Source organism: Gloeophyllum trabeum (assembly GCF_000344685.1).
Source record: "Gloeophyllum trabeum ATCC 11539 unplaced genomic scaffold GLOTRscaffold_00001, whole genome shotgun sequence".
Classification (NCBI taxonomy): Eukaryota; Fungi; Basidiomycota; class Agaricomycetes; order Gloeophyllales; family Gloeophyllaceae; genus Gloeophyllum; species Gloeophyllum trabeum.
In genome coordinates, this window is record NW_006920410.1 from 3,533,781 (window position 1) to 3,544,706 (window position 10,926).

The 10,926-nt window shown below is 53.9% G+C and overlaps 7 protein-coding genes across 7 annotated transcripts; 4 read left to right on the top strand and 3 right to left on the bottom strand.

The window, feature by feature from the left end:
- Positions 1-39: 39 nt before the first annotated feature.
- GLOTRDRAFT_109338 (uncharacterized protein) lies at positions 40-1,415 on the bottom strand. Its single transcript, XM_007863208.1, has 3 exons — positions 964-1,415; positions 330-908; positions 40-271 (listed from the first exon to the last, which is right to left on the bottom strand). Exons 1-2 carry the CDS (start codon positions 1,263-1,265, stop codon positions 338-340), a joined length of 873 nt encoding a protein of 290 aa, XP_007861399.1. The 5' UTR covers positions 1,266-1,415; the 3' UTR covers positions 40-271; positions 330-337.
- Positions 1,416-2,185: 770 nt separating this feature from the next.
- On the top strand, positions 2,186-2,828 carry GLOTRDRAFT_124895 (uncharacterized protein; the record flags this gene model as incomplete). Its single annotated transcript, XM_007863409.1, has 6 exons — positions 2,186-2,216; positions 2,267-2,371; positions 2,418-2,533; positions 2,585-2,641; positions 2,701-2,739; positions 2,790-2,828. 6 exons carry the CDS (start codon positions 2,186-2,188, stop codon positions 2,826-2,828), a joined length of 387 nt encoding a protein of 128 aa, XP_007861600.1.
- A 107-nt stretch (positions 2,829-2,935) lies between these two features.
- Positions 2,936-3,289, bottom strand: GLOTRDRAFT_102818 (uncharacterized protein; the record flags this gene model as incomplete). The annotated part of the gene is made up of 3 exons (XM_007863209.1): positions 2,936-3,047; positions 3,103-3,215; positions 3,266-3,289. 3 exons carry the CDS (start codon positions 3,287-3,289, stop codon positions 2,936-2,938), a joined length of 249 nt encoding a protein of 82 aa, XP_007861400.1.
- A 138-nt stretch (positions 3,290-3,427) lies between these two features.
- On the top strand, positions 3,428-4,495 carry GLOTRDRAFT_135709 (uncharacterized protein). Its single transcript, XM_007863210.1, has 4 exons — positions 3,428-3,475; positions 3,567-3,656; positions 3,715-4,059; positions 4,122-4,495. Exons 2-4 carry the CDS (start codon positions 3,567-3,569, stop codon positions 4,236-4,238), a joined length of 552 nt encoding a protein of 183 aa, XP_007861401.1. The 5' UTR covers positions 3,428-3,475; the 3' UTR covers positions 4,239-4,495.
- Positions 4,496-5,495: 1,000 nt separating this feature from the next.
- GLOTRDRAFT_31626 (MFS general substrate transporter) lies at positions 5,496-7,104 on the top strand (the record flags this gene model as incomplete). The annotated part of the gene is made up of 7 exons (XM_007862074.1): positions 5,496-5,641; positions 5,692-5,772; positions 5,823-6,286; positions 6,344-6,554; positions 6,612-6,802; positions 6,870-6,930; positions 6,987-7,104. The coding sequence occupies 7 exons, from the start codon at positions 5,496-5,498 to the stop codon at positions 7,102-7,104; spliced, it is 1,272 nt and encodes a 423-aa protein (XP_007860265.1).
- A 376-nt stretch (positions 7,105-7,480) lies between these two features.
- GLOTRDRAFT_32140 (kinase-like protein) lies at positions 7,481-9,306 on the bottom strand (the record flags this gene model as incomplete). Its single annotated transcript, XM_007862101.1, has 6 exons — positions 7,481-7,835; positions 7,886-8,241; positions 8,293-8,391; positions 8,497-8,697; positions 8,751-9,064; positions 9,153-9,306. The coding sequence occupies 6 exons, from the start codon at positions 9,304-9,306 to the stop codon at positions 7,481-7,483; spliced, it is 1,479 nt and encodes a 492-aa protein (XP_007860292.1).
- Positions 9,307-9,668: 362 nt separating this feature from the next.
- Positions 9,669-10,678, top strand: GLOTRDRAFT_113607 (uncharacterized protein; the record flags this gene model as incomplete). Its single annotated transcript, XM_007863211.1, has 4 exons — positions 9,669-9,924; positions 9,972-10,118; positions 10,169-10,369; positions 10,424-10,678. 4 exons carry the CDS (start codon positions 9,669-9,671, stop codon positions 10,558-10,560), a joined length of 741 nt encoding a protein of 246 aa, XP_007861402.1. The 3' UTR covers positions 10,561-10,678.
- Positions 10,679-10,926: the final 248 nt, after the last annotated feature.

The window sequence follows — 10,926 nt, forward strand, 5'->3', positions numbered from 1 at the left end:
GGCTATTTATAGCACCATCATCGATCGAAGTTGCGTATGCACACTTGGTCGTGTACACAAAGAAAAGTAGTAGATACAGAGATTATGGAGACAGAGGTATAGATACGAGTCCGTTGCAATGCTCAGGCTACAAGGAGGGTCGACCAAGAAGGAAGGAATAATACAACCATGTACAGTATAGACAGCACGGTGAAATCGTGGGGGTTCGTCGAACGAATGGCCATCACAAGACAAAGAACGTATTCATGAATTCGTGGAGGGCATCCAGATGCTGTACAAAGCCAAGTTGTCAGTAAAGCGATGGAAGACATATGCTGCGGGGAACGTACCCAAATCGTTATGCACGGCGCATCCTGGTCTTCACAGGCGACTCTCGGCGCGACGGCGGCGGCGAACGCAAATAAGGGTCCTGGTAAGGTCGTAACGGGCGTGGGTGGTACACCTCATGATCCGACGGCGACGGCGCGTACTCGCGCTTACGCTTCCGCGACGGCTCCTCGCTCTCATCAACCTCCTCCGGCTCACGGATGTTGGGTAGCTGTCGGTGCGCGATCCGTGGCGCCTGGGGCGTATCAAGGGGGTGCGGAGACATCACCCTGGACGGTGTGCGCGAGCGGGGCCGCTCAACCATGAGGTTGAACTCCCTGACATAGGCGCGGTCCGCCGCATCTCTGCGCTCGGTCCGGTGGCGCATTGCGGCCAGGTCCCGGTGGTAATGCGTGGCCTGCGCTTCGTCGAGGGCGTCAGGGTACGGTCGGTACGTCTCCTCGTACGTGGTCTGGGAGAACTTGCGCACGTAGGGTTGGGATGCATAGTTGGGGTACCATTGGCCCCGGTACCAGGTCCCTCGCTGCTCATGAGCGGGGTCGTTCTGAGGCCATGCTTCTGGCTGGCGGGGAGTATAATGTCTAGAGAAGGAGATGGTAAGCCACAAGCTGCTGCACCGACCAACGCAGTACCCACCCTTCTTTCACGGGCGAGGTGTATATGTACTCCACCTCTACCACCGGCTTAGGTTGCGCTACACATGCACCCCAGTTCAGATTGACGGCCTTGCGGGTATCTATTGACAGGCCCTTCCGTTTCGCAAGCTCCCATGCCGTACCCTTGCGTACCAGCTGGCTGCTGTTCTTGCGGCAGACGTATTTATGCCAGGCGTTGGTGTAGCGGTTGATCCAGAGGATGTGCTGCAGGCGCCACTGCCTGTATTCCTCGTACCCTTCCGCGACGGAGAACTTCCTTTCGTATCGCGCTGAGGCTGGCATTATGGATTACGAGTAGACAGTATAGCAGAAAGGCAGATAGATTAGTCGGCAGTGTGTCACTGGCAGGGTCGTCTATGGTATCGTGCAGACCAGGAACTCTAATAGATAGCAGACGAAAACGCGTCCTGCGCGGATGGGGAGAGGCTCAGATGGTGAGTGGGGGGTCGAGTGGAACCGGTCGGAGTTATAAGCAGAGGCCCTTTGTCCTGTTATATGGCGCCTGGGCAGGAGGCCCATAGCACCGTGACATCTCGCCGAGCGCGCAGAAAACAAAAACATGGGTTACCTCAGAAGGGTGCCTTTATTGTAGGGCGCGAGCCATGCCAGTGCGAAGGACGGAAGACAGTCGCTTGTGCGCCACACAGGATGATAGCTCACACTCTTATGGGTCCCGTAGCCCGGTCGAGGACAAGAGCGATTACGACGCGGTGGTATGCGCATCAAATCGACTGGTCTGCTCGTACGCAGCTCGGCTGCCTGCAGCGCGGGTTCCTGAGGTTGCTACAGCGCACAACGCGCCGAACGACGTGCCGTTAGGGCTGCTCAATTCTTAACTACCTCCCGTCGTTCGTTCGTTCGTTCAATCCGTCGTGCTAAAAATAATGAGAAAGAAGAGATGGCCGAGCCACGCCGGTGGCAAGCTGGGAGAGACAAATCACATGGACGTGGTCTCGAATCATCAGCCATCACTTCTTTCTCGCTCTTTTGGGCGCGATTGAACGAACGACGGCTTGAACGACGGGAGCCAGTTGAGAATTGAGCAGCCCTCTTGTACTTTTGTCAAGCAAGCTCTGGCGGTGAAACATTCGGCTTCTGCCGGAGAGTGATCGTACCAAAGCACGTGATTTTGATCACCAGGAACGTGACCCGCGATCGTAAATTTGGGAACCGTGGTCAGAATTCAAACAAGTTAAGGATCAATGCCGACGCCTCGTCTGGCAGAAAAGATAGGTATGTTAGTCTGTTATGCTACTTACAACGAGACTTGACGCGCGATGCAGGGTCGCTGCTGTTTTGCCCTGACTGCGGGACCTTGCTTAACCTGCCCCGCGATGATGAGGTCGTGGTGAACTGCGAGCAATGCGGACATGAAGAACCCGCCAGCTGTGAGTGGGTTTGATGGCCCGCAGAACAAGGCTGACCGCTGTCCAGCATACGAGAACATCGTCATCACTACTCGGTCACATCCTGATGCGTTCCCGTCTGCGCTGAGACAGAAGGGGAAGACGCAGACCAAAGTGCACCAGGGGGACGAAGCCTTGCTTAAGGTACGTCCTGTCTACGTCCCGGGGTTAGCAGGAGACTAAAGGGTTCGTCAGGTTACGGAGAAGTGCCCCGAGTGCGGACACATGGAGGCGTATTCCAAGGAGATGCAGGTGCGAATTCCGGCAGGTATAAACTCATGTTCCGAAACGCTCATAATCCCAATTACTAGCTGAGAAGCGCCGACGAAGGATCTACAATCTTGTACACGGTACGATCCCGTCCACGCTCTCCCATTGCACACAGGCTAACACAGACTAGTGCGTGAACTGCAAGCACGGCTGGCGTGTCAACAACTGAGCAGGCCGCTTCGGAGTTGTATGGGCGCTCGTCAGGGCATTCGCATGGCCGGCACGCCGGCGCTTGCGCCATTTTGGAGGGTACAATAACAGCGACTCGTTGCAAGGCTACACGTAAACGCCTACGCTGTTGAAAAGCGCGACTACGCCGAAACCGCCGAGGACGCTGGCAAGCGAGGCAATGAGGGTCTCTTGGACAGGGACAGTCGTTTTAGGGAGTCTGTAGGATACGTGGCATTAGCGTAGTGACTGCGGATAAGAGTATGGACACGTACGTCGAGAAATAGAAAGCGAGTGCAAACGTGCCGCCTAGCAGAACGAACGCGATATACGGAAGCAGCCCGACGGGGACATAGGGCGAGAACGCGGGCGCCGACTTGTGCAGCGCCTAGCAGAACGTCAGACAATCCCAAGGACGGCAGCAGATGACATGCAAACCTGAATCGCGGAGTAGTCTGCCATTGGGAGGAGTGCAGGAGAGGAGTGGCAGAGGCCCGTAACGGCTGCGGGGCGCTTAGCTGACGTAGGCAGGCCCCAAACACGTGTAAACTCTGCCATATCAACCCGCCCCTCTGCGCTCTCTCCTCTGTCTCTTCCTCCCGCACGACCACCAGCCCTTGTCTCATAGCACACAAAGTTTCTGCAAAGGTTTGTGGGCGACGTTTGACACGACAGACTAGTCAGATGCGAATTACTGACCCTCTTTTTCGCTTGCGTCTCGCCACGTATGCGCCCGTAGATGTCCGCTGCCGACAAAGTCCAACAGCACCCCGCCTTCCAGCAGGCCCAAAATAAAGTTAGCTACTATGTGTCCCAGCTTGACAAGGAGGTGAGCGACTGTTGCGCAGAATGTGTCGTCGGGCGAGTCTGACGCCCTTTTGCGTCAGCTCACGAAATATCCCGCTCTGAACACGTTCGAGCAACGCACCCAAGTCCCCAAGACCTACGCCTTCCTCGGCGCCGTAGGCATCATCGGTCTCTTCCACATGTTCAACGCTCTTGCGTCGCCCACCTCTAACCTCGTCGGCTGGGCCCTCCCCGCCTACTTCTCCTTCCGCGCGCTCGAGAGCCCCGGCCCCCAGGACGACACCCAGTGGCTTACGTACTGGGTCGTCTTCGGCTTCTTCAACTTCCTGGAGAGCTTTGCCCTCCGCATCGTTCTCTACTACTTCCCCTGGTATTTCACCTTCAAGACTCTGTTCACTCTCTGGCTACAGCTCCCTGCCTTCCGCGTGAGTCGTCATTCTGACGTCATCGCACCCCTGTGTATGCTTAACATTTCTTCACTCACTAGGGCGCTCAAACCGTGTACCACACCGTCTTGAAGCCCGCTTTCGCCAATGTCAGCTCGCGCGCTGTTTCTGCGACTACCAACTCACAGCCCGAGACCACAGGCTACACGGCGGAGTAAATGAACGTCGTCTCTACCTTTCTCTGGCGTTGGTTCGTTGAATCCAGTCGTCACCCTTCCGTTTCCTGGTGACGATTGGTGGGTGTCAAATAGACCTTGTTTGGACCGAATGCTCTGTTTCTTTTCTCCCTCTCATGAAGCGCTTGAAACATACTCGCGAACTTGCCCTTTCCCCGCTGTCTTCTTATTATTTGTATATTCTAAGAACGATCTGCGATGACTCTAACGAGCTGATAATATATGCCAGTACTCTGCACGTCATGGAGTGAAAATGAGGGTGACTGTTGCCCGTTGCAAGTCGACACAGGCTCCTGGGCCGCCTGGGACAGCCTAGGAAGAGCGAGAAGAGCCAATCGTGGATGGCCCATAATTGAAAACTTCCTGAGTTCTCTATATCGGGAGCAAGTCGGGGATGCATGATCCGTCGCCATTCAGTAGGCGGTGATGGTGGCGTCACGGAGAAAAAATCCATCGGTCAAGGAGATAACACAAGTGCGCGGCATACAGCTTCAAGCTTGTCAGGCTTCAAGAGCGGCTCAGCTTTGGAGGAGGTCGTCAGGTCGGGGGCTTGAGCAACGTCGGACCATCAAACGATTGGCCGTCGGTGTCTGTTGCGGTGGTCAAGCGACGCATTTAAACGCTAGATGATCAGGCACGCCCTCGCGTAGGGCCCTTCTGCGAAGCTCGAGGAAGGTCGACAGAGGGCAGTGGAGAATCAGCAGCGAGCCGCTCGTGACCGCAGGGCGCCTTGTTGACGAAAAATAATTTCGAGGCAGGGTCCCCTGAAGCATGCAGCCATCTGCCGTCCGAGTCAGCTGAAGGCTGTGCGGGATTCAGACAAACAGCGCACTAGCGTTGTCGCCCTCGGTTTGCGGGTATCGTTGGGCTGTAGAACGGCGTCCAGGAGGACCGAGACATGAACAAAAAATAACAAGTAAGTTGGACGCGGTATCAAGGCAGCAGAGCGCACGCGAGGCCGAAATGATGGGCGATAAGTGAAACGGGACTTGCCCAGGACCGTATCGCTTCGCTCGCTTATAATGTCAACTCTCCTTCACTCCTCCCTCTTTTGACACCCGCCCCCAGCCTCTGCGCTACCACCGTCGCTCGCTCCCCTCGTCGACGCCGACCATGTCTGAGGGCGCGCAGGAAAAGGTCTTCGTGGGCAGCGAGGATGGCAGCTCCCACCAAGAGCCTCTCTACCGGCGGCCCACGGGCCTCAAGGGCCTGTACTACAACTCGTACACGCAGGTCGCCATGCTCGGTTTCGTCTGTTTCATGTGTCCCGGTCTTTTCAACTCTCTGAACGGTCTCGGAGGGGGCGGTCAGATCGATCCTACCACCAGCGCGAATGCCAATTCTGCCCTGTACGCGACCTTTGCCGTCTGCGCGTTCTTCGCTGGGTACGTGATTGTCTTGTGCTTTTGCGATTGAACGACCCACACGTTCGTAGATCCATTAACAACGTGATCGGCCCTCGGCTTACGCTCCTCATTGGAAGCGGCGGCTACGCGCTCTACATTGGGTCTTACCTGTGAGTATATGCGCGTTTTTCTTGCTCGGCGTGTGCCAACTCTGCACCAGTGCTTTGAATATCCATCCCGGTGCAAAGGCCTTCGTGATCGCCGCAGGAGCTGTACTTGGCCTCTGCGCCGGACTGCTGTGGACAGCCCAAGGTTCTCTCATGTTAGCGTACCCAACCGAGGCGCAGAAGGGTATCTTCATTGGTATCTTCTGGGCCATCTTCAACCTGGGCGGCGTGATCGGCTCCTCGGTCTCGCTCGGCCAAAACTTCCACTCCACCGGGAACCAAGTCAGCAACGGCACGTATATCGGTTTCCTGGTCCTCACCGGTATCGGCACCCTCATCCCCATGCTCATGGCCAACCCACACAAGATGATCCGTAGCGACGGCAGCAAGGTGACTACGCCTCGCCATCCGTCGTGGAAGACCGAGATCTACGCGCTGTGGGTCGCCCTCCGCACTGATCCTTGGATCATCCTCCTGTTCCCCATGTTCTTCGCTAGTAATTGGTTCTACACCTGGCGTAATTACCATCCCATTCTTACTCCCCCGTGCAATGCTAAACTGTAGTCCCTCGTAGAATTCAACGACTATAACGGTGCCCTCTTCAACATCCGCGCTCGTTCCCTCAACAACCTTGTGTACTGGCTTTCGCAAATTATTGGATCACTCTCTATCGGCCTTCTTCTTGACAGACAGCTTATCAGTCGTCGCGTTCGCGCATTTGCTGGGTGGGCAATCCTCTTCGTCATGGTTTTTGTCGTCCACATTTGGGGATATTTCTACCAGAAGTATGTACCGCGTTTTTCTTTGCATTATGCAGCTCTGTGACGCTAATCTGCTGAAAGGGACTACACCCGTGCATCGGTGTTAGCCGAGGGCGACCACAAGATGGACATCTACGACGATGGCTATCCGGGTCGCATCTGGTTCTACATCTTCTGCGGCATCCTTGATGCTATGTGGCAAACAACGGCGTACTGGCTGATGGGCGCCATGTCCAACGACCCTGCCAAGTTGGCTCACTTCACTGGTTTCTGTGCGTCGGAGTTTGTTTAGTGCTTCCTTGGGTATGGGCGCTGATATCTAGCTGTCCGGCTTGACAGACAAGTCCCTCCAGAGCGCTGCCGCCGCCGGTGTCTGGAGAGCGGATGCTGTTGGCATTCCGTGAGTGGTCTGATCGGAACAGCCCATGAAGGCGAGCGCTCAATCAGTTTTGGTAGATATATGAACCTCTTCCTTTCGACCTGGATCCTCCTTGTAGCCGGTCTCATCTTCGCATTACCCATGATCCACATGCGTGTGAAGGAGCACACTGATCTCGAGGATGAAGTCCTGTGAGTCTTATTCCTGCGTATCGCGAGCGATTTTGCTGATGAAGCTTGTCAGTGCCCGAATGGACGAGACTGGTCGCATTCAACCTCTCGAGAGGGAGATCTGACCTTATTTATTCGCCGTCTTGACTTCACGCCCATTTATGCATCGTCTTCTTGTATACCACCGGGAGTTGCTTTGCTATGTTGTTGTGTTAGCATCTGTTTCAGTACACTATTAATACCATCTTGACTAGCTTTATTTATTGCGATCAGGTGATTACTGAACCTGCATCGTGCCCGCACAAAATGTAGGATTAGGGTATATATACCACGAAGACATCGAAAGCGATTTGATACCAAGAACGAAACATTACGTGCGTAACACCAGAAACTCTAGTGAATTAGAAGATGGTGGCCATCGCACCACTCTCGTCGTAGCCTCCCATAGCGTTCATGGCCTTGACGCCCGGTCCGTTCTTGCCAAACGTAAAACCAACCCATACGCCTCTGGTAGATGGCTCATCTTTCTCCTTGACCTTGTCGACATTCGCTTGTTTCTCTCGGACCTCGGCGTATTTGGCCATGTCTTCGGGCGAGGTAAAGTCGTCGTAGTAACCCGTGTCAATCTCCGAGTCCAGTGCGGGTACAAAGGGCGCTTGGACAGAACGCAGGTCTTTCCAATTAACCCCTTCGAAGAATGGATGGTCGGCCAGCTGAGATAGACTTGAGATACGGACACTGGAGTGTGCAATGAGCCTGGCGAAAGAGCGTTAGAATACAGGCTGAACAGAGCACGAGATTGGTACCTTGTGACCGCGTCCCATGCTACGTCCGTCAAGTTGAAGATGAGATCCTCAGGTTTATCATACTCGGGTCTCCTCAGGACCTTGGTCCAATTCTTCAAATTGGTCCAAGTCTCCTGAGGTGTCGCACCGCTGAACGGGGGGAAGCCGGCGAGGAACTCGAAGAATATGCAGCCCAAGGACCAATAGTCGACAGAGTACGAGTACGGCTTCCCGCGCAGGACTTCGGGCGCCATGTAATCCGGGGAGCCGACGATGGAGTCTGCGTAGCGAGGATCTTCGTGTCGGATGGATCTGTAGATGGAACGACGCTCGAGCGTGGACCTGTGCACTACCTCGTTGTCTTTTACTTGATCCAGCTAAACAGATGGTTATGAAGATGCTAATGAACAAGGATGGAATCATGGCACCTTGACTTTCAGGGATTCAATCCGTCTCGGGTTTAAAGCACCGGTAGCGAGCCCAAAGTCAGTCAGTTTGACATGGCCCGTCCCGTCCACGAGGAAGTTCTATCAGTTGTGTCAGATGTAGCAAGGCAAAAGTGAAACGACACGTACTTCTGGCTTGAGATCTCGATGAATGTAACCGAGCGTATGCAATTCATTGACAGCCACGAACATCTCACTAATATAGAACCGTGCATGTTCCTCCTTCAGGACCCCGGAATTGTTGAGAAGAGTGCGGAAGTCACCACCCGGAACGTATTCCATAGCGAGGTAGACGTAGGTTGGGTCTTGGAAGGCATACAACAAGCGAACGAGCCACGGTGTCTTCGTGGCCGTCAAGATATCGCGCTCGACGAGAACATGGCGAACCTATCGAGAGATCAGGAAATCATGGTAGAATCGAATAAAGAGGTGATCCATACTTCGTCCATTTTATGCAGTGTCCTCTTCCTCATCTTCTTGAGAGCGCACACCTCGCCTGTATCCTGCTTCCTCGCAAGGTACACTTCTCCATAGCCGCCCTGCCCCACTTGCGCGATGATATGGAACTGGTCGACCTTCAGCTTCGTACGCCGCTTCCGCAGCAAGACGCGTTCCCGCCCACAGTACGATTTGAACTCTTTATTATATTCCGAGGAGCTGAGATGACGCGACGCAGTATCAGCGTCAAACTTGGCCCTCCTATCTTTACGACCTGAGATGTAGCCTAGGAGCTGAAAGTAATAGTCGAGGAAATCTGTGTCGTACCAAGATCAGTACGTCGCAATCTGCAGTGGCTGTCGTACCAGGGGGAAACACGGACTTCGAGGAACTGCCGGACTTACATAGTTGTGCCACGGTCGACTTCCTCCGTACTTCTGGACTGTCCAATAATTCCCTCTCCCAAAGCTGGAAACCGGGTTGCTTCAAGGTCGTTCCGCCCCTCGCTGTCTCCATATGAATATCGTTCGCCATGGTCATACCCTTTGCGGTGTTCATATGTATATCTGCCGGAGACATGGTGTAGCCCTTTGCGGTGTTCATGTGTACATCGCGGTAGTACGGATGGTTGTTCTCCTTCTGATCAGGTAGCCCGGATATGTCTGGTCGTGGGCTGGATGCATGCGGTAGCTCCGGAAGAGTCTTCTTCACTGGCGACGACGGTCCCGGCGCAGGAGACGACGAGTGTTTAGCGCGGTTGGCCAGCATATCTGTCCAGGAGGCGTCGATGGGCGTGGATAACGAAGTAGATGGATGCACTTGGGGACACGAACACGGTATGGGCGCGATCACGTGCAGTTCGCGTGTTTATCTTGTCCTCATTTCGCCTCGGCCATCTTCAACTCTGACGACCTCGCGACATGGACCCTTCCCGCTTGAATCTTGCTGCTATCCTCGCATCCCAGAATCCATATATTGACCCCAAGATTGAGGCCTATGAAGCATCTACGCGTAACTTCCTGAAGGCCGTGTCAAGCTATGGGAACCGCGCGGTGACCGAGATCACCAATCGCAAGAATGCCTACGTTTCCGAGAAGAAGAGGATAGCGGACAAGACGCAGCAGATTGAGACTGAAATTACAGACTGTAAGAATAGGGAGATCGAGCTTTTGAAGCGTGAGTGAGTCGCTCTGCCTCGCCCAGCTCACCCTCATGTGGCACAGAGCTTGAAAAGGAACAGCAGGAGACGAAGGAGGCGGAATCATCCGTCTCCGCCCTTCGGAAGCAGCTTGCCGCGATCCGTCAGAAGTGCGCGTCTATAGACGTCGAGCTGGAACAGTATCGCGCTGTTACTGCGAACTTGCGAAGAGGTATCTTGAATCGACTTCCTGCTTCTGCAAGAGGTACTGACGTGCGACAGAAAAGGCGAAGGAACGTTCCATACTTGAGACGCACGCTGCCGGACTGCTTCCAGAGCTTCGCGCTTGCCAAGATAGGCTACAGTGCGTTGTTGAAGGTATTGACAGAGACCGCCTGTTGTTCCGCTTCGCGGCCATCGACAAGACGGCGCCAGATCGTGAATACAGTTTTGTACTGGACGTGTCCAGTAAAATTTACAAAGGCGAGCGACTATTTCTGATTCCTTCCCAGCGTATCCCTGATACGAGAAACACAGTCATCACGACGACTCCTTTGCTTCCAACTCTACCTATTCTGCTAGATGACCTGAACGAAACCCGGGACATATATGCATTCATAGCCAAGATGCGCCATGCATTCCGTGATATGTCAGAAACTATTCCAAGTGTCTGACCTATGGCTGTGGTTATTCACCGAAAATATCAGCTGTGTAATGTTTCATATCTTCCCAGCATATTATGCACCTCTGATATTGATTCACAAGATATCCCACCTATTTATGTATTCCAACCCATGTATTTATTAGTTATTTGTATTTTGCACTGACTGGCTTGATTCATGAATGGTCCTGCAGAGCTACATACACCACTGGATGGGCCAGTTGTCTAATCTCCACTTGGGGGGAGTGGGCCAATGCTGTGCATGGCTGGTTACGAGTCCTGAGCTGGGCATAAGATACTCCCTATTTTACACTGTATATCATAGAGCTGACACAAATATTCCTATCTTTCTTGAAGTATTATTTGAATTTCACTAGAC

Bases quoted from the DNA above. Each gene is read 5' to 3' on its own strand.
- GLOTRDRAFT_109338 (XM_007863208.1), bottom strand. From the start codon at position 1,265: ATGCCAGCCTCAGCGCGATACGAAAGGAAGTTCTCCGTCGCGGAAGGG. The intron at 909-963 runs GTGGGTACTGCG...CTCCTTCTCTAG, and splicing joins ACCTCGCCCGTGAAAGAAGG to ACATTATACTCCCCGCCAGC.
- GLOTRDRAFT_135709 (XM_007863210.1), top strand. From the start codon at position 3,567: ATGTCCGCTGCCGACAAAGTCCAACAGCACCCCGCCTTCCAGCAGGCC. The intron at 3,657-3,714 runs GTGAGCGACTGT...CTTTTGCGTCAG, and splicing joins TGTCCCAGCTTGACAAGGAG to CTCACGAAATATCCCGCTCT. The intron at 4,060-4,121 runs GTGAGTCGTCAT...TTCACTCACTAG, and splicing joins TACAGCTCCCTGCCTTCCGC to GGCGCTCAAACCGTGTACCA.